At 43.8% G+C, this 20,053-nt stretch overlaps 1 protein-coding gene across 1 annotated transcript in view; it reads left to right on the top strand.

Moving 5' to 3' along the window:
- LOC138674484 (dynein axonemal heavy chain 3-like) overlaps positions 1-20,053 on the top strand; it is a 3,367,401-nt gene that overhangs the window by 2,143,095 nt on the left and 1,204,253 nt on the right. The window contains 1 exon segment of the mRNA XM_069762320.1: positions 14,244-14,463. Coding sequence (XP_069618421.1) covers positions 14,244-14,463 — 220 coding nt within the window.

Genomic DNA, 20,053 nt, shown 5'->3' with positions numbered 1-20,053 from the left:
GCATCAACATCGCCACAGGTTCCATCTGCCGGGCCCGTATCTTGCCCAAAACGCGTGGCAAAGCCAAAACCTGGTGGAGGACAGCGTGGCCATCCGGTTAAAGCTCAGTCTGCAATGCCTGAAAAGGTATCCGATGCTAGAAAGAGTGCAGTCTGGCATTTTTTTAAACAACATCCAATTGATCAGCGCAAAGTCATCTGTCAAAAATGTTCTACTTCCTTAAGCAGAGGTCAGAATCTGAAAAGTCTCAATACTAGTTGCATGCATAGACATTTAACCACCATGCATTTGAAAGCTTGGACTAACTACCAAACGTCCCTTAAGGTTGTTGCACCCTCGGCCAATGAAGCTAGTCATCAACGCAACATCCCTTCCGGCAGTGTAGGACCACCATTTAGCGCACCACCTGCTGTATCTGTGCAGGTATCTTTGCCAGGCCAAAGCAGTCAGGGTCAGGGAATCACCAGTTTCGTAGTAGGAAACACTGCATCTAGGGCACCGGCGGCAACAATACCATCTCCCACCGTCTCTCAGTCTGCCATGTCCACCGGCACCCCCGCTAGTTCCACGATCTCCAGCTCTCCAGTCCAGCTCACCCTACATGAGACTATGGTTAGAAAAAGGAAATACTTAGCCTCGCATCCGCGTACACAGGGTTTGAACGCCCACATAGCTAGACTAATCTCGTTAGAGATGATGCCCTACCGGTTAGTTGAAAGCGAAGCTTTCAAAGACCTGATGGACTACGCTGTACCACGCTACGAGCTACCCAGTCGACACTTTTTTTCCAGAAAAGCCATCCCAGCCCTCCACCAGCATGTTAAAGAGCGCATCGTCCATGCACTCAGGCAATCTGTGAGCACAAAGGTGCACCTGACAACAGATGCATGGACCAGTAGGCATGGCCAGGGACGTTACGTGTCCATCACGGCACACTGGGTAAATGTGGTGGATTCAGGGTCCACAGGGGACAGCAAGTTTGGGACAGTTCTGCCTAGCCCACGGTCTAGTAAACAGTTGTCTGTAGCCGTTCGCACCCCCTCCTCCTCCTCCTCCTCGTCCTCCTGCAGAAGCAAGAGCTCGTCCACAGACCGCAGTCGCACAAACACTCCATCCGCACCTGCCACTGTTGCACACCAGGTCTCCCATTATGGGGCAGCTACTGGCATACGTCAGCAGGCTGTATTGGCTATGAAGTGTTTGGGCGACAATAGACACACCGCGGAAGTTCTGTCCGAGTTCTTGCAGCAAGAAACGCAGTCGTGGCTGGGCACTGTAGATCTTGAGGCAGGCAAGGTAGTGAGTGATAACGGAAGGAATTTCATGGCTGCCATCTCCCTTTCCCAACTGAAACACATTCCTTGCCTGGCTCACACCTTAAACCTGGTGGTGCAGTGCTTCCTGAAAAGTTATCCGGGGTTATCCGACCTGCTCCTCAAAGTGCGTGGACTTTGCGCACATATCCGCCGTTCGCCTGTACACTCCAGCCGTATGCAGACCTATCAGCGTTCTTTGAACCTTCCCCAGCATCGCCTAATCATAGACGTTGCAACAAGGTGGAACTCAACACTGCACATGCTTCAGAGACTGTGCGAACAGAGGCGGGCTGTTATGTTTTTGTGGGAGGATACACATACACGGGCAGGCAGTAGGATGGCAGACATGGAGTTGTCAGGTGTGCAGTGGTCGAAGATTCAAGACGTGTCAAGTCCTTCAGTGTTTTGAGGAATGCACACGGCTGGTTAGTGCAGACAACGCCATAATAAGCATGAGCATCCCCCTAATGCGTCTGCTGATGCAAAGTTTGACGCACATAAAGGATCAGGCGTCTGCACCAGAGGAAGAGGAAAGCCTTGATGACAGTCAGCGATTGTCTGGTCAGGGCAGTGTACATGACGAGGTACCGGGCGAAGAGGAGGTGGAGGATGAGGAGGATGATGGGGATGAGTATATTTTTAATGAGGAAGCTTTCCCGGGGGCACGGGAAATTGGTGGCGTGGCAAGGCCGGGTTCTGGTTTTTTGAGGGACACAAGTGACGTAGATTTGCCTGCAACTGCCCCTCAACCAAGCACAACCGCAGATTTGACAACGGGAACTTTGGCCCACATGGCGGATTATGCCTTGCGTATCCTCAAAAGGGACACACGCATTACAAAAATGATGAACGATGACGATTACTGGTTGGCCTGCCTCCTTGATCCTCGCTATAAAGGCAAATTGCAAAATATTATGCCACATGAGAACTTGGAACTAATATTAGCAACAAAACAATCAACTCTTGTTGACCGTTTGCTTCTGGCATTCCCTGCACACAGCGCCCGTGATCGTTCTCACACGAGCTCCAGGGGCCAGCAGACCAGAGGTGTTAGAGGGGCAGAAATCAGAAGTGGCGTTGGACAGAGGGGTTTTCTGACCAGGTTGTGGAGTGATTTTTCTATGACCGCAGACAGGACAGGTACTGCAGCATCAATTCAAAGTGACAGGAGACAACATTTGTCCAGTATGGTTACAAACTATTTTTCATCCCTTATCGACGTTCTCCCTCAACCGTCATTCCCATTTGATTACTGGGCATCCAAATTAGACACCTGGCCAGAATTGGCAGAATATGCATTGCAGGAGCTTGCTTGCCCGGCAGCTAGTGTCCTATCAGAAAGAGTATTCAGTGCTGCAGGTTCAATACTAACAGAAAAAAGGACTCGTCTGGCTACCCAAAATGTAGATGATCTAACCTTCATTAAAATGAACCACAACTGGATTTCAAAATCTTTTGCCCCACCCTGCCCGGCTGACACCTAGCTTTCCTATGAAAAGGTCTTGCCTGTGGACTATTCTGAATGACTTTTCCAATCTCGTAATTTTCTTCACCTGATTGTCCAGCATACGACATGTTTCCACCTCACGAAATGGCCAAACTCCCCACACGGGGCCGTGCTATCGCCACTTTGCGCTTGGACCCTTGAGAGTGCTGTTTGTCTGAAGAGGTGGGTGTGGCCGCTTTTGGTCGACGGCACTGCCACTGGGTCCCTCATAGTACAATAAAGTGTCTCTGGCGGTGGTGGTGCGCACCCAACGTCAGACACACCGTTGTAATATGAGGGGCCCTGTGCCTGTACCGCCGGCCACAAGACAGTTCCCCCCCCCAGCTCAAACAGTGCTCTACCACTAGCAAAATTATCTCTCACAGCTTCACCAATGTGTAGTCTAGCCGCTGACATCCTTCAATGCCTGGCACTGACAATACCATTGTTTTGACATTTTTGTTATGTTAGGCCTTCGAAGCCTGTCTGCGGTCCCTTCTTTCTACAACTACTACACTGACCAGGCCACTGCTGGCCGTGTTACCCTGGAACCAATTTAAAAGTGCCTACAGTCAGCCCAATTTTGTTATGTTAGGCCTTCGAAGACTGTCTGCCGTCACTCCTTCCACTAGACTTCCACTGACCATACACTGCTGCCCATGTACCCCTGGAACCAATTTAAAGTGCCTACAGCCAGCCCAATTTTGTTATGTTAGGCCTTCGAAGCCTGTCTGCGGTCACTCCTTCCACTAGACTTCCACTGACCAGACCACTGCTGCCCGTGTACCCCTGGAACCAATTTAAAAGTGCCTACAGCCAGCCCAAGTTTGTTATGTTAGGCCTTGGAAGCCTGTCTGCGGTCACTCCTTCCACTAGACTTCCACTGACCAGACCACTGCTGCCCGTGTACCCCTGGAACCAATTTAAAAGTGCCTACAGCCAGCCCAAGTTTGTTATGTTAGGCCTTGGAAGCCTGTCTGCGGTCACTCCTTCCACTAGACTTCCACTGACCAGACCACTGCTGCCCGTGTACCCCTGGAACCAATTTAAAAGTGCCTACAGCCAGCCCAAGTTTGTTATGTTAGGCCTTGGAAGCCTGTCTGCGGTCACTCCTTCCACTAGACTTCCACTGACCAGACCACTGCTGCCCGTGTACCCCTGGAACCAATTTAAAAGTGCCTACAGCCAGCCCAAGTTTGTTATGTTAGGCCTTGGAAGCCTGTCTGCGGTCACTCCTTCCACTAGACTTCCACTGACCAGACCACTGCTGCCCGTGTACCCCTGGAACCAATTTAAAAGTGCCTACAGCCAGCCCAAGTTTGTTATGTTAGGCCTTCTAAGCCTGTCTGCGGTCCATTCTTTCAACTACTACTACACTGACCAGGTCACTGCTGCCCGTGTACCCCTGGAACCAATTTAAAATTGCCTACAGCCAGCCCAATTTTTTTATTTTAGGCCTTCGATGCCTGTCTGCGGTCCATTCTTTCAACTACTACTACACTGACCAGGTCACTGCTGTCCGTGTACCCCTGGAACCAATTTAAAATTGCCTACAGCCATGTGTTATTATTTTAGGCCTTCGATGCCTGTCTGCGGTCACTCCTTCCACTAGGCCTCCACTGACCACACCACTGCTGTCCGTGTACCCCTGGAACCAATTTAAAATTGCCTACAGCCAGCCCAATTTTTTTATTTTAGGCCTTCGATGCCTGTCTGCGGTCCATTCTTTCAACTACTACTACACTGACCAGGTCACTGCTGTCCGTGTACCCCTGTAACCAATTTAAAATTGCCTACAGCCATGTGTTATTATTTTAGGCATTCGATGCCTGTCTGCGGTCCATTTTTTCAACTACTACTACACTGACCAGGTCACTGCTGCCCGTGTACCCCTGGAACCAATTTAAAATTGCCTACAGCCATGTGTTATTATTTTAGGCCTTCGATGCCTGTCTGCGGTCACTCCTTCCACTAGGCCTCCACTGACCACACCACTGCCGCCCGTGTACCCCTGGAACCAATTTAAAATTGCCTACAGCCAGCCCAATTTTTTTATTTTAGGCCTTCGATGCCTGTCTGCGGTCCATTCTTTCAACTACTACTACACTGACCAGGTCACTGCTGCCCGTGTACCCCTGGAACCAATTTAAAATTGCCTACAGCCATGTGTTATTATTTTAGGCATTCGATGCCTGTCTGCGGTCCATTTTTTCAACTACTACTACACTGACCAGGTCACTGCTGCCCGTGTACCCCTGGAACCAATTTAAAATTGCCTACAGCCATGTGTTATTATTTTAGGCCTTCGATGCCTGTCTGCGGTCACTCCTTCCACTAGGCCTCCACTGACCACACCACTGCTGCCCGTGTACCCCTGGAACCAATTTAAAATTGCCTACAGCCAGCCCAATTTTTTTATTTTAGGCCTTCGATGCCTGTCTGCGGTCCATTCTTTCAACTACTACTACACTGACCAGGTCACTGCTGCCCGTGTACCCCTGGAACCAATTTAAAATTGCCTACAGCCATGTGTTATTATTTTAGGCCTTCGATGCCTGTCTGCGGTCACTCCTTCCACTAGGCCTCCACTGACCACACCACTGCTGTCCGTGTACCCCTGGAACCAATTTAAAATTGCCTACAGCCATGTGTTATTATTTTAGGCCTTCGATGCCTGTCTGCGGTCCATTCTTTCAACTACTACTACACTGACCAGGGCACTGCTGGCCGTGTACCCCTGGAACCAACATCAGAAAATATAAAAATAAGTATTTTGCTTATAAAAAAGAAAATACTGGTGAGATATCAAATGCAGACATTTTAACATTAAAAACAAACACACAACTCTAATCTGGTACAGTACTAAAAATGGCCACCAGCTACAATTACTTTCTCCTGCAAGTAGTTAACTGAAAGTTTTTTTAAATTGAAAACACACATATGGCATCCACCGAGTGTTGTCCTGTCGCGTCTTCTTTATATTATTGCCGAGAAGATGCAAAATAATGAAAATAATAAAATCATTAATTACCAAAATAATAGAGAAAGTCAACACCACATTGCAAATAAACATTCATTCCAAATAAAGAAGCAGGGCGCGTCCGAGGGTGAGTATATACCTAATAAGAATATAATCACCCTCGGACGCGCAATGCTTATTTCCAACAGCCTTCCTTCCTAAGAATCAGCCCTTCCGTCGTGTAGAGAGACGTTGTGTTACACTCCAAGGTGTTCCCCAGGTTGCCTTTCCTGAGCTTCGATCTTCCGGCTCTCGTTTAGTAGTTCTTGGAAACTACTCTGCATTAGGCCTTCAAATTGGGTATGGGGTGTAGAGAGATGGTGTGTTCCACTCCAAGGTGTTCCCCAGGTTGCCTTTCCTGAGCTTCGATCTTCCGGCTCTCGTTTAGTAGTTGTTGGAAACTACGCTGCATTAGGCCTTCAAATTGGGTATGGGGTGTAGCGAGAGGGTGTGTTACACTCCAAGGTGTTCCCCAGGTTGCCTTTCCTGAGCTTCGATCTTCCGGCTCTCGTTTAGTAGTTCTTGGAAACTACACTGCATTAGGCCTTCAAATCGGGTATGGGGTGTAGAGAGAGGGTGTGTTACACTCTAAGGTGTTCCCCAGGTTTCCTTGCCATTGCTTCGGTCTTCCGACTCTCGTTTAGTAGTTGTAGAAAAGTACACTGCATTAGGCCATACAAAATGGGTATGGGGTGGAGAGAGATGGTGTGTTACACTCCAAGGTGTTCCCCAGGTTGCCTTTCCTGAGCTTCTATCTTCAGGCTCTCATTAAATTGTGGTTAAATGGAACAACTGCATTTGGCGTACTAGTTGGTTTGGGGCCTACTATCGGTGTCTGCCACTCCTTGCTGTTCTCCTCCACTGAACAAACCTGTGCCGCCTGTTTACTACGGTTGCCAATTTTGAACTGCATTTCGACTACTTACTGATTTGGCCCTACTCTCTGTGTCAGCCTCTCATTCCAGTTGTCCTCCACTGCAATGCCCCCTGGTTATTCCTGTGTTACCAATTTTGAACTGCATTTAGCCCACTTTCTTCTTTGGGCCTATATCTGTGTTTCCACTTCATCGTGCCCATTGCCCAGCCAGTGATAGATGAGTCTGCTGGTACATTGACCCATAACGCAACATTCCCCGTGCACGCTACACAACAACATTGTGACCCTGCTGAAAGTCAGGTTGCTCTTCCCGCATACCATACCACCTTACACGGGGACAAAGAGGAAGGTGCAGATGAAAGTGCAGGTTCCTTCATCAGGTGGGGGGAGGAATACTAGTTGGCGACGTCACTGGCACAGGGCCTCTCATAGTACGCAAAAGTGTTGCTGCCGGTGGGAGGCGCCCCCGCCGTGCAAACACACCGCTGTACTTTGAGGGGCCCTGTGCCAGTGCCAATGCCAACGAGTGGGCCCCCCCTGCTTGCTCAGGTTCACAGCACTTGCAAAGTTGAAATACTTACCTCTCCCTGCTCCACTGCCGTGACGTGGTCCAGATTTCCTGGGCCCACTAATTACTTGAACCAGCCCTACCCCCCACAACTTTAGCCAAATGACCCCCAATTTCAAATGCCTTCCAATTATTATAAGGTAAATTACGCTTGACAAGCTTCATTAAGAAGAATGGATGGTTTTGACATTAAAATGGCCACTCTAGGTGTTTTCCTGGCCCCCACTCACTGCCGACTATGCTGCCCCATTGACTTGCATTGGGTTTCGTGTTTCGGTCGATCCCGACTTTACGTCATAATCGGCCGATTTCACTCGACCCGACTTTGGACATAGTCGGGTTTCGCAAAACCCGGCTCGACTCTAAAAAGGTCAAGGTCGCTCAACTCTAGTGAGGATGGCTGAAAGCTAACAACAACTAAGCAATATATGTAAGTTTAAATGTCAGGACTTGGCCAGAAATATCTTAACACAGATTTTTCAAAGGTTTTGTGTACTGATGAGATGAAATTGACTTTTGAAGGACCAAATGAAGGAGCCCATGGCTAGATCAGTAGCAGGTGCAAACCTTCACTTCCTCTCAAACACCAGGTGGAGGTTGTAAACCTCTATGGATTGTTATTATTAGACATATACTAGTTGTACCTTTTCGGGTTGAATATAGACTTAAAATAAACTCCAAAACCTACTGCCAGTTTGTAGAAGACACTTTCCTAGAGCATTGGTGCAAAAAAAGTCTGCATCTTTCAATAAAATCTATCTGCACTGTTATAATGCATGTCTGCTTAAGAGAGAAGTTGAGTGCGCAGGTGGAAGCCCTAGAGAAGGTGAAGGAGCCAGAAGCAGTGGAGGAACTGTTAGATAAAGAGGTTTGCCCCACAAGCCTTGGGTAATCAAAGACTTTTGGAGCAGCCCTTTGCCCGCCTGCCCCCACAGTCACCAGAGTCACCCAGTGCCCATTCAGTGAAATGTAACGCTCATGCCCATGTTTGCTTCAACAGCTGTCAGTGATGTAATGCACTCTGGAAGACATATATTTTTTCAAAGTAAGGGTGATTTTGTCAGCGACATGCTGGAGTAGCACATGCCCAGCTTTCTTAGATAAGTAATGGCGACTGGGCAACTGGTACTGAGTGACTTCGATGGCCAGCAAGTTTCTCAAACTGTCTGCATCCACCATACATAAAGGCAACATTTCCATGGCCAGCAGATTGGAGATGTTAGAGTTCAAGCCCTTACCTTTGGCATGTGTAGGAGGAAACATTATTTTATGTGACCACAACTGTGGAACCCGAGGGCTGGCTGCTGTGCTGAGATAGAGTGGAGTATGGAGAACAGGACAAACTTCTGGACTGTGGGTGAGATGCAAGTGGAGATGTTATGGTGCATTGAGAAAGATGTGTTGTGCTAAGTGACACAAAAACAACAGTCATGTCCACTTCCATAGCAGCTGTCAGGCACTCACTCACCCCAACTGTAGAGGAAAAAAAGTGGAATTTCTGAGGCCTCTGTGTGAGAAGACTTTGGAGAAAGAAGCAGCAGATGTGGTTAATAGGATGTCTGGGGGATGGGTAGGCCTGCTAGTCTGCATTTTAGCGCACCGAGATTCCCATACTAATGCATGTTGATTGTGAATGTGATTCATGCATGTTGTTGTCAAATTATTGCAACTTTTGCCTCCACTGAGTTTTGTTTTTTGCAAATTTGGCAGATAGAGTGAGTTGTGTCATCCTTTTCGGTCTCAAAAAAGGCCCAGGCTAGGCATCCCTTGCCGCCCTTGCAAATTACATACTCATGACCAATTCTTGCCACAGCCAGAGTTGGGGATGAGGGTGCAGTGCTTGTCATGATTGCATCACTTTGTATCTGTGTTTGAAGCAGCAACGTAACATCCTCGTCTTCCTCCTTCTCCACATTCTCTACTCAGCTACTCAGCTGCATATCTCTGGATTCAAACCAAGTGGGATCTATAAATTCATGGTCATTCTCTCTATTCTCCCACTCCTGACCCTTTCCCTCCCCTGACACCACAGTACAGTCCGTGTGTGCCTCTAGTATGTGAGTCTCAACAGGGTCACTTCCATTCCCGGTAGTTAACATCTGGTGAAAAAGGGTCTGGATTCTGCTCAGACCCCACTTCATCCTGCCTCAAATCCAACATGAACAAAATTTGGGCATTGCTGCAGATTCATTCCTTCTCTGGATTCTGTGATTCTTCTTAGCAGAACTCTGATGTCCATGGAATGAAATGTGTGCACAGGTCTACAGAATGGCATATCTGTGGTTCCCCACAGTAACTTGGGCGTTTGGAAATTTGTAACGCAGGGGAAACACGGGTGATTGGGGTGCCACCTCTAAGGATTGTACTGTGTGTGATGTAAAGGTGAAGGAAGATGAGGAGAGGGCACTTGATGCATCACTTGCCATCCATTGGAGCACATGCTATTTCTGCCCCTCATTTACAAAGCGTACTGCTTTGAGGCTGCCAAATAAAAGGAGTGGAGAAGCCCTTCCAGTAACAGATGTTGTCAGTAGTCTTTGGATAGGATGAGCCTGTGTTTGTTTAGTTAAGCTTTCATTATTATTAACACCTAATCCACGTACACGTCGAACACCAAGCTTATTCCCCAATCCACCACAACCTCGATTTTTCCCACACATGTTGTATGTATGCTTCCCCTCTTGTAACATGCTGTTTCACAGCCATAGGCACACAGCTGTCAGTCACCTGTCACTTAATGAAAAATCACTATTTATTTTCTTAGATAGTGTGCCTGAGCAACACTGTTATACCTAATGATTTTTAAGTGGAAATCTGACCTGATTTTTCACTGAAACACAGTTTTATCACAAATGATTTAGGTTAGCTAGTTGGGCCTCCTGGCTGCATCCCAATATTATGCCTAACAATTTTTAAGTGGAAATCTGGCCTTCTGATTTCTCACTGAAGCACAGTTTTACCTAACAGAAATGATATAATTAGCAAATGAGGCCTCCCGAGACAGTTTTTGCACATTATAGTTAGATTTCACATAAGACAGGATTATATTTTGCTAACTGACAAGTTCACTTGCAGCATTAGCATGAGCTGCTTTTCTGCACTTTGACACTAAGAAAATGGCACCAGGAAAACAAGATGTCTGATTTTTATATGGCCAGGGACATGTGACTTTGTCAGCCAATCACAGAAGACATCGTGTCATGATGTTGGGGATCATTTCTGTGCCCTGATTTGCTGCCAAGATTAACACACAAAGTTGAGGAGAAAAAAAAAAGAGTGCACTGCTCCTCTAACCTCTCCATACCATCTCTCCTCAGCAAACACGTCCCCCATGCTCATCATACAGCACCACTATCCTAGCCAAAGTATTATCAAAAGCATTAGTGGAAACGTGCTGATTTACTGAACTGTGACTGAATTCTGCCGACTTTGAGTAAAAATGTTCCTGAAACCGAACTAATCCGAATGTGCTACGTTCGTGCCGAATTTGAGATTGGCAAACATTTTCCAAACAAGTTTGCTTATCTCTAATTGTGAACAGTTAAGCATGTTGAAGATTAAATGATTTCTAAGAGGCCTATCCTTAAAGATGACACATTTCCTTTTATTTTGTGATGTACACGGAAGAGAAAACAAACAAATCCTATAAAAATTTATGAAAAGAACCTGGGAGTTGTTTTAATTAATTTTTGAAATATTACTCTTAATTAAAATATTTGAAAGTTAAGTTTTACAGGGTTTTTTGTTTTCTCTTTTGTGTACTTTTCTAAACATATACTCACTAAATATTACCTGGTTTTCTGGCCTTTTATTTTGTGCCATCATGCTGCCCAATTCCTTTGTATTTAAGGCAAAAAAAGTATTGTTATTTTTTACTTTTTAAAAATTACAGAAAGGAAAATAGGCAGTTAAAAAAAGCTTGGGCACCCTGCATAGTTAGTACCTAGTAGCATTCTTTTTGCAAGTATTGCAGCTAGCAAATGCTTTTTGCAGCCAGCCAAGAGTCTTTCAATATTTGCTTGAGGGATTTTCATCCATTTTTCCTTGGAAAATATTTCCAGTTCTGTGACATTCCTGGGTATTCTTGCATGCACTGCTATTTTAAGGTGTAGCCAAAGATTTTCAGTAATGTTCAGATCAGCGGACTGTGAGGGTCATTATAAAACCTCTATGCATGAAATGTTCCATGTTCCATTGGCTGCGTTACAACCTCCAAAGCATGATTAATCCATCCCCATGATTAATGGCTGGCAAAATTTTCTTTTCCTGAAATTCTGTCCCCTTTTTTCTCCACACATACTTTTGATCATTGTGGCCAAAGAGTTCTATTTTAACCTCATCACTCCACAGGACTTATTTTCAAACTGCATCAGACTTGTTTAGATGTTCTTTTGCATACTTCTGATGCTGAATATTATCGTGATGATGAAGAAGAGGTTTTCTTCTGATGACTCTTCCATGAAGGCCATATTTGTGCAGGTGTCTATGCACAGTAGAATAATGTACCACAATTCCACAGTTTGATAATGTTTTCTGAAGGTTGTTTGCATGTAAATGGGGGTTCTGATTTGCCTCTCTAGTAATCTTGCGAGCAGCTCTCACTGAAATTTTGCTTTGTCCTCCAGACCTTATGTTGACCTCCACTGTTCCTGTTAACTTCCATTTCCTAATTACATTTCACATTGAGGAAAGGGCAACTTGAAAACACTTTTCTATCTTCTTATAGCTTTCTGTTCTGTGGGTCTCTACTATTTTCCTTTTTAGAGTGCTAGACAGCTGCTTAGAAGAACCCATGGCTTTGTTTTTTGGCATAAGGTGAGAGGAGGCTGGGTTTTTATAAAGCTAGGAAATGTGCATCACCTGGCCCCTCCTGAGGATTGTAGTGAACAAGCCATAACCCTATCAAGCTAATTAAGGTCTGAAAACATTGTCAAAGTTATCTGAGAACACAAATCTCCATGGGTGTCCAAACTTTTGTATCTGCCCTTTTTTCTTTTGGTAATTTTTAAAATGTAAAAAATGACAATGTATTTTTTTTTTTTCCTAAAATACAAAGGAAATGTTCCATATTTGGCTTCAGCCATTGTAGAGGTCATTTCATCTTCAACTTGCTTAACTGTTCACAATAACAGTAATTTTAACCTGGGGTTTACCAAACTTTTACTTGCCTTTTCCTAATTGGTTTATTTACTGCCATCAGGTATGCCTCTTTCATGGCTTTTTGACCAAAAGTCACGGCTTATTGTACAGGGCATCATTAGTGACATTGCTGTATGGTCCATTCCCTTTTTGTTGGATGAAACATGCATGATTCCCACTTCCGTCTCCTGCAGTCATTTTAGAATGACTAGAGAAAGGCTTCAGCAGGTCACATAGCAGGATGTATTCATGACGAGAAAGCAACGCAAATCACAAGTAGGCAAAAAATATACAATGTGAATTGTAGCATTTCCAGTAAAAAATAATTTCTCAAATTCTACTTTGCTTATTCATAAACACATTTTAAGGCTTTTACAATTATTTAATGATCTAGAAAAACACTTTTAAGTAATATGAAGTGCAAGCCATCGTGATAAGATACGTGGAAGCCAAACAAACCCTTTTTTAGAACGAGGTAGTATACAGCATTTTATATGTATTAAAAAGAAATCGCCTTTTCTGGAACGGACTACAAGAATTACCTATTGGAGACCAGACTGGAGACCGCCTGTGGTTTAGGACATGATAGTGATTTACTAAAAGTTGACATGTGGCAATGAAGTCCACTTTTGCAAACTTAGCATGTCTGTAAATTACAGACAAATCAAAAAGCTATTATATTTCAAAGAATGTACCAGGGCCAGGCATATTATTGGGCACAGCAAGCCTGCTGATATAGACAGCGGTACTTGTGAACGGCTCTACTCCTGCATAGGATGAGTGCTACCTTATTTTCTTTCAATGGGAATGAAAGAAGGTGATGTAAAATTAACTGAATATCACAAAATGTGACAATATTACATTCTACTCTGATACTAATAGGGCGGTAGAAATGCTGCCAATCAGACCACAAGTGGCTTTTAGAGAAGTGATAGCGTGCCTCTCCTCTATGGAAAATGCTAGTAAATGCTTGTTTAACTTATAATTCTGGAAATACGGTGTATTACATGCAAAGTCAGCATACGCGTTGATACTGTGAAGTTTCAATAAGTTGCAACATCATTCAATTAAGTTTCCTAGTCATGCCGAATTGTGTTTGGATAAAATGTACTTGATATTTGGAAGCATAAGAGTTACTGTTAAAGGCTATTTCTTCCTCCTACAAATCAATCTGTAAAAGCTATGAAAGCAGCAGAATTGTGCTTTGACTATAGTGGCTTAATGACATTGTGATGATGCAGACCGCATACAGAGTTCCTATAATAAAATGATTTTTATAGAAAACATCCGGCTAGAAATATTCCTGCTGTACTTAAAAATGCACATACATTTTATATTTCACAATTTTCAGTGAACTGTTCAGGCTTGCATGACCCCCTGCTGCGGGAAAGAAACATAAAAACGACAACAGGCTCAGTATACGAAATGCTATATCATTCAAATTCATTTTGTGTTCCATTTTCTGCTATTGTTAGGAGATTCTGTTCTTTCCAAGATGATGATAGAAAGAGGAGGAAAAAAAAACTTTCTTTGTTGTGTGTTTCTGTTTGCTCTTCCAGGGAATGTCCATCACAGTGATTTACTTCTAGCACATTTTTAAAGGAAAGCCGTATTTCATTTAGAATATAACCTATTCACCACAGTTGGTGGCAGTCTATCATCTCTATCTGACAGCATGTGAGATCTAATCCCCTGTTTATCTTTTGAAGACCTGAAAGCTTGGCCCTCTGTAAAATATTACGACTTGTAAAGTCCTTAGTATTAAGTCTGAATATTATTTATATGTAAGAAATATAGTTCTAATCTAATTTAACTGTGTACTACCTTTACATTTGCAGGAAAGACGCCAGCATGATCAAAATTGAGGATACGTCAATTGTTGTGGCCATGGAGCCTCCTGCTGGTGGAAGACATGGAGTTACCCCTGGCCTTCTTCGTCATTTCAATGTTCTTTCAATAGATGCTTTTAACGATGAAACAATGAAGAGTATATTTCAACCAGTTGTTGATTGGCATTTCAACTGCGGATTTGACACATCTCTTAAAAGATACTCCAGAGTAAGAACTTTATTATTTGTGGGTGGCGGTAATCTAAAAATGTATTTATTTTGTTTTTCACAAATATAGGGAACAACTCACTGAATAGGGATGATGTATACTTAAAGAGTAGCCGATGTCTTAATTTTTTATTTCATAAATCAATAGTACACATTAAAGTAAGCAACTTCGTAATATTTCCTATCAGAGAAATCGGCTTTTTTCTTCTTCTGCATTTAACTTTCACTCTCACTTCATAGGTAAAATCTGTAAAATTAGTATTCAGAGGAGACAGACTTTCACATTACTGAGACATGGTATGTCAGTTGGAGATGAGAGAGAGAGAAAGATCAGGGGGGGTTAAAGGTATACACAGACATTCTGCTGCAAGTTCTAATTACCGTAAATCATAGTTATAGTTTAACTTTTTTTATCATAGATATGGATGAGCGAACTCGAATGGGAAAGTCATAGTGTCCGGTAAGGAACTCCGAACACAGACTTTTTACTGTGCATCCGGTTTCCTGTTTGGGTTCGCCAGTCTAATAAAGCTTGTTCAAAAACTGCAGCGCAGCCAATCATCATGCTTTTAGACAGTGGGCACTTCCAGAGCCATCAAAGCCATGCCAAGTATTGTCATGGCTGTGATTGGCCAGCCTGTATGAAGGCTGGGTCAGGAGTGCCACCACCATTCTGCTCTTATTAGTGCAGGAATAGCATGCAAAAAATGTACTCTGCAAAAGAACACTGGGTGTGCTCTGAAACCCATACCTGTGCTAGTACTGCATTAAAAGCCGCTGTGTGTACTCTGCAAACCTGTCTGTGAGAATACTGTGCTAAAAGCCTCTGTGTGTACTCTGACAAAAAGCCTGTGTGTGCTGTGCCAAAAAGCCTCTCTGTGTACTCTGTTGCTGTGTCTGTACGAGTAGTGTGACTAAAAATATTTATACTCCGTCGCTGCATGATTTGTGGGCTTAAAAAGTAGTTATGCTCTGCACCTGTGTCTGTGGGAGTACTGTGTGTAAAAACATTTTTTTCTACTCTGCAACAGTGTTTGTGGGAATACTGTACAATAAAAACATTTGTGGGTACTCTGCATGCGTCTCTGTTGGAGTACTCTGAAAAAAGCCTCTGGAAGGGTACTCTGCAAAATAGCCTGCGTGGGTGTACTCTATAAAACACCCTCTTTTTCTTATTTTTTAATTTTAAATTGAGTAGGCCCCAAAACATTGCGAATGGAAAATAGAACAAACAAACTGTGGTGGAGTGTACCAATGACTGGGATGCGGCTGGTATCTTGGTGCCATTTTATTGAAGACACTGTATATGCAAATTCGCAGACACAGTGTCTTCAACCAAATGTCACTGGATATCGCGGGATGCAAGCATGTTGACTTATTAAAGCATGACTCATTGAAGGATTCTACTACAACGGCAACATAGCAGTGCGCATGCACTGGCTAACCCATTATCCCTATGACCGGCGGGTGCGCACTGCTATGTTGATGTTGTCGTACTTAATTTAAATAAAATGGTGCAATCCACACCTGGTTCATTTTAATGAATGTGAGCTTGAACATGTTGGCTGTGGACATGCGCATGTGCCTGTCTGTGATCACACCTCCTGCCCAGAAGTTAAATAGGCCAGACCCATCAATCAGTATGTGTGGACACATACTTTGCCACCATATTGTTGAAACTTTCCTGCTGATGGATTTGATCCCTTGAATTTTTTGTTTTGTGGTCTGCTTCACTTTCTACCAAGCCTCAGGAGACCTTTTCTCTGAGTGTTTGGGTTCTGTTTTCCAGCTGCAGTCTGTCTAGCTTTACACAGATGTTTTCATTTGTCCACCTTTGCCTTTTGGGCGCAGCTTTATATTCTGTCCCCCAGTGGTGTTTCCTGCTGGTGATAGATTCATTTAGATGTTCTGAAATTGTATTGATGCTTGGAACCAGTTTGTGATCTTTGATATAAGGATTTTCACCTTGTTGTTTCAATATACTTTGCATCTCTCTTTTGTTAAACTTTAAAGGGAACCTGTCACCTGTTTTGGCCGCTATAAGATCCAGCCCACGCCTTTCAGGGCCTATCTAAACCATTCTTTACTGCTGTAGATAAGCCCCTGGTCCAACCTGCGAGTGAAGAAAAATAAGTTTTATTTTACTCACCCGGGGGAGTGGTCCGGTCAGATGGGTGTCGCGAAAGGCACTAGGAAAGGTCAGAGAGGCCCAGCACCTGCGCACTGCAGTACTTTACTCTGCCATCAACAGGGCAGAGAAGTACACCTGCACAGGAGTGCTGATGCCGGGGAGCGATGAAGAAGCAGAAGGGCAGCGTTGCAAGAAGATGGGAGGTGCAGGACCTGGACCTGCAACACCCTTCGGATCGGACCGCCCCACTGGGTGAGTATAATATCACTTATTTTTCTTCACTTCCAGGTCGGACCAGGGGCTTATCTACAGCATTCTGGAATGCTGTAGAAAAGCCCTGAAAGGCAGTGGCCACATCTTACAGTGGCAAAATCTGCTGACAGGTTCCTTTTAATAGGTAGGCTGTATATATGTTAAGAGCAATTTCTTTATTCTATGGTGTTATGTTATCTAATTTACTCACTACAACACCTTTGCTTTGTTTATCACACTTTGTTTAACACATTTTTTCAGCACAGCATGAGGCGGTGATCGGGAAGGCAGAAATAAATGCTTTCTTCCTCAGGCTTAGCGGCCACAACATTTACCCAGTTTGCAGTTAGAGAGATACAGTTGTGTGAAAAAGTGATTGCCCCTTCCTGATTTCCTAATATTGTGACTTTTTGTCACACTTAACTGTTTCAAATCACCAAACAAATTTAAATATGAGACAAAGATAGCACAAGCAGACACAAAATTTTAAATGAAGGTCTTTATTAATAAGGGAAAAGGAAATCCAAAGCTGCAGGGCCCTGTGTAAAAAAACTTATAACTGGTTGCGCCACTCTTAGCAGCAACAACAGCAATCAGTCATTTGCGATAACTGGAAATAAGTCTTTTGCAATGCTCTGTAGGAATTTTGGCCCACTCATCTTTGCAAAATTGTTGTAATTCAGCCACATTGGAGGGTTTCTGAGCATGAATCGCTTTTTTAGGTCATGCCACAGCTTCTCAATCAGATTAACGTCAGGACTAGTCAACTCAAAGTCTTAATTTTATTTTTCTTATGCCATTCGGAGGTGGATTTGCTGGTGTGTTTTGCTTCATTGCCCTGCTGTATAACTTAAGTGTGCTTCAGTGGTCCCTGCTGCATAACTTAAGTGGTCCCAAACAGATGGCCGGAAATTCTTCTTCAAGATTTTTTGGTAGACAGCAGAATTCATGGTTCCATTTACCCCAGCAGCTCTTCCAGGTCATGAAACAGCAAAACAGCCCCAGTCCATCTCACTACCATTACCATTTTTTACTGTTGATATAAAGTTCCTTTCTTGAAATGCTGTGCTACTTCTACACCACATGTAATGGGACATACACCATGCAAAAAGTTCATTTTTTGTCTCGAAAAGTCACAGAGCATTTTCCCAAAGGGCTTGGGGATCATAAAGATATTTTAGGGCAAAACTGAGACAAGCCTTGTTCTTATTTCTCAGCAGCGGTTTTCATCTTGGAACTTTGCCATGCAGACAATTTTTGCCCAGTCTCTTTCTTTTCTTGGAGTCATGAGCACTAACCTTAACTGAGGCAAGTGAGGCCTGCATGTCTTTGGATGTTGTTGTGGGGTCTTTTGTAACCTCTTGAATGAGCTGTTGCTGCACTCGTGGGGTAACTGTGGTCAGCTGGACACTCCTGGTAAAATTTACCACTGTTCCATGTTTTCTCCATTTGTGGAAACTAGCTCTCACTGTAGTTCGCTGGAGTGCCAAAGCTTTAGAAATAGGAAAAGGGTGAAACTCGGTCAAAGGAGCGCCGAAAGGAAACTCTGACACCAGAATGGGGTTAAACCACAACGCGATTCAACAGAATTACCGTCTTCATCAGGTGGACAATTGTCTAACTGGGCAAACTGGTATTATTTCCTTTTCCAGACTGATAGATCTCAAATACTCTGTTTCACATTTGTTCCAGAATGTCTTTGGATCGCGCCATGATGTCTAGCTTTTGAGGAGCTTTTGGTCTAGTTCAATTTATCAAACAGGTCCTATTTAAGTGAAATCTTCATTGAGAATAGAAAGAAACCTACTAACCACCAGAACTATGGAGCAAACCATAAAATTACGGACAAGATTATAAGGTTTAAAATATATCTTGTTTATTCACAACAGTTTTACTAAAAGATAAATTATGTGCACATATCAGGACAAAAAGTAATAAAAATAGATAGGTATAAATGATGGACCAAAGAATATATAAAATCAACAATGTATTAGGGCCCAATTGAAACAAAGAGGCACCAGAAGAGGATATTGAAGATCTCCAACAATTATGTGAAAACGTGCATAATTTAAAAATCGACAAGTGATCCAATTACTATATGGGTAAACGGGAGAAAAACATATATCCTTAATATTGTCATTGTGCAGTAGTGGCTAAAAATGATTTGGCAACCAAAAACTCCATATAGCAACAATGTGCAAACTGCAGTGTGCAAAACATATATCTTGGAGATCTGTACCTTTAAGGTGCCACCTGGTCCTAATAATGTGCACACCCCGACACGCGTTTCGGATTGAAAATCCTTCGTCAGGATCTTTCTTGGTTTTTCAGATGTGTACTCCACTGCAGCTTGTGCTTTGCATTCAGATGCCTCATCAATCATCATGCAGTTAGTGATCAGATTAAGAACATTTATGACTCTCTTCAGTCTCTGAGTCTCTGACAGTGGTGCATGCAAACCACTTTTGTCTTGTCAGGGAGCTCCTTTGAACTGGCTTTAGTGTGGTCAGTTCATCGGTGCAGTGGTAGCAGCTGACGTACTGGCTAGAAACGTCCCGTGGTGCTTTTGCAACCTGCTCCCTCTTTTGCTATGTAGCTGGAGCAGCATGACCACCACCTCTTCCTCCGAATGTCACACATTACTCAGATGGCCTTGACTCGATGTGTGGTCTCGGACCTCATAATCCCCCATCGCATCATCGTACCTCTCCAGTCTGACCTTAATTCTGCTGCCTAATTAACTTCTGTCCTTGCTAATTCTCTACTTCACCGCTCTGTAAATCCCTTCATTGCCTTACAATTCTACAACATATCCACTTCAAGCTACTAACACTGACCTACAAAGCCATATACAATCTGTCTCTCTCATATATCTCTGAACTAATCTCCCAATATCTACCACCACGTAACTTCTGGTCCTCCCAAAACCTCATTCTCTCCTCTACAATCATACGTTTCTCATCCAATCGTCTGCAATATCTCTCATGAGTAGAACCCATCCTGTAGATTTCTGTGGCCAGCACGTCCGATTATCTTGTACATACAGAAATTTCAAGCCAAACTTGAAAACCCTTGTGTTAAGGACAGTTGATAGCCTGCAATGACCCCGCTGCCACCTGTCATGAACCGGAGCTGTTTGGCTGCCCCCCAGTTCTTCATCAGGGATTTATTATATCCCACTTCCCAGTTCTGGTTGGGAACTTCCAGC

The sequence above is a fragment of the Ranitomeya imitator genome, chromosome 4 (assembly GCF_032444005.1).
Source record: "Ranitomeya imitator isolate aRanImi1 chromosome 4, aRanImi1.pri, whole genome shotgun sequence".
NCBI classification, from domain to species: domain Eukaryota; kingdom Metazoa; phylum Chordata; class Amphibia; order Anura; family Dendrobatidae; genus Ranitomeya; species Ranitomeya imitator.
The sequence above is the reverse complement of the archived record's forward strand: the minus strand, read 5'-3'. Positions and strand labels throughout refer to the sequence as shown.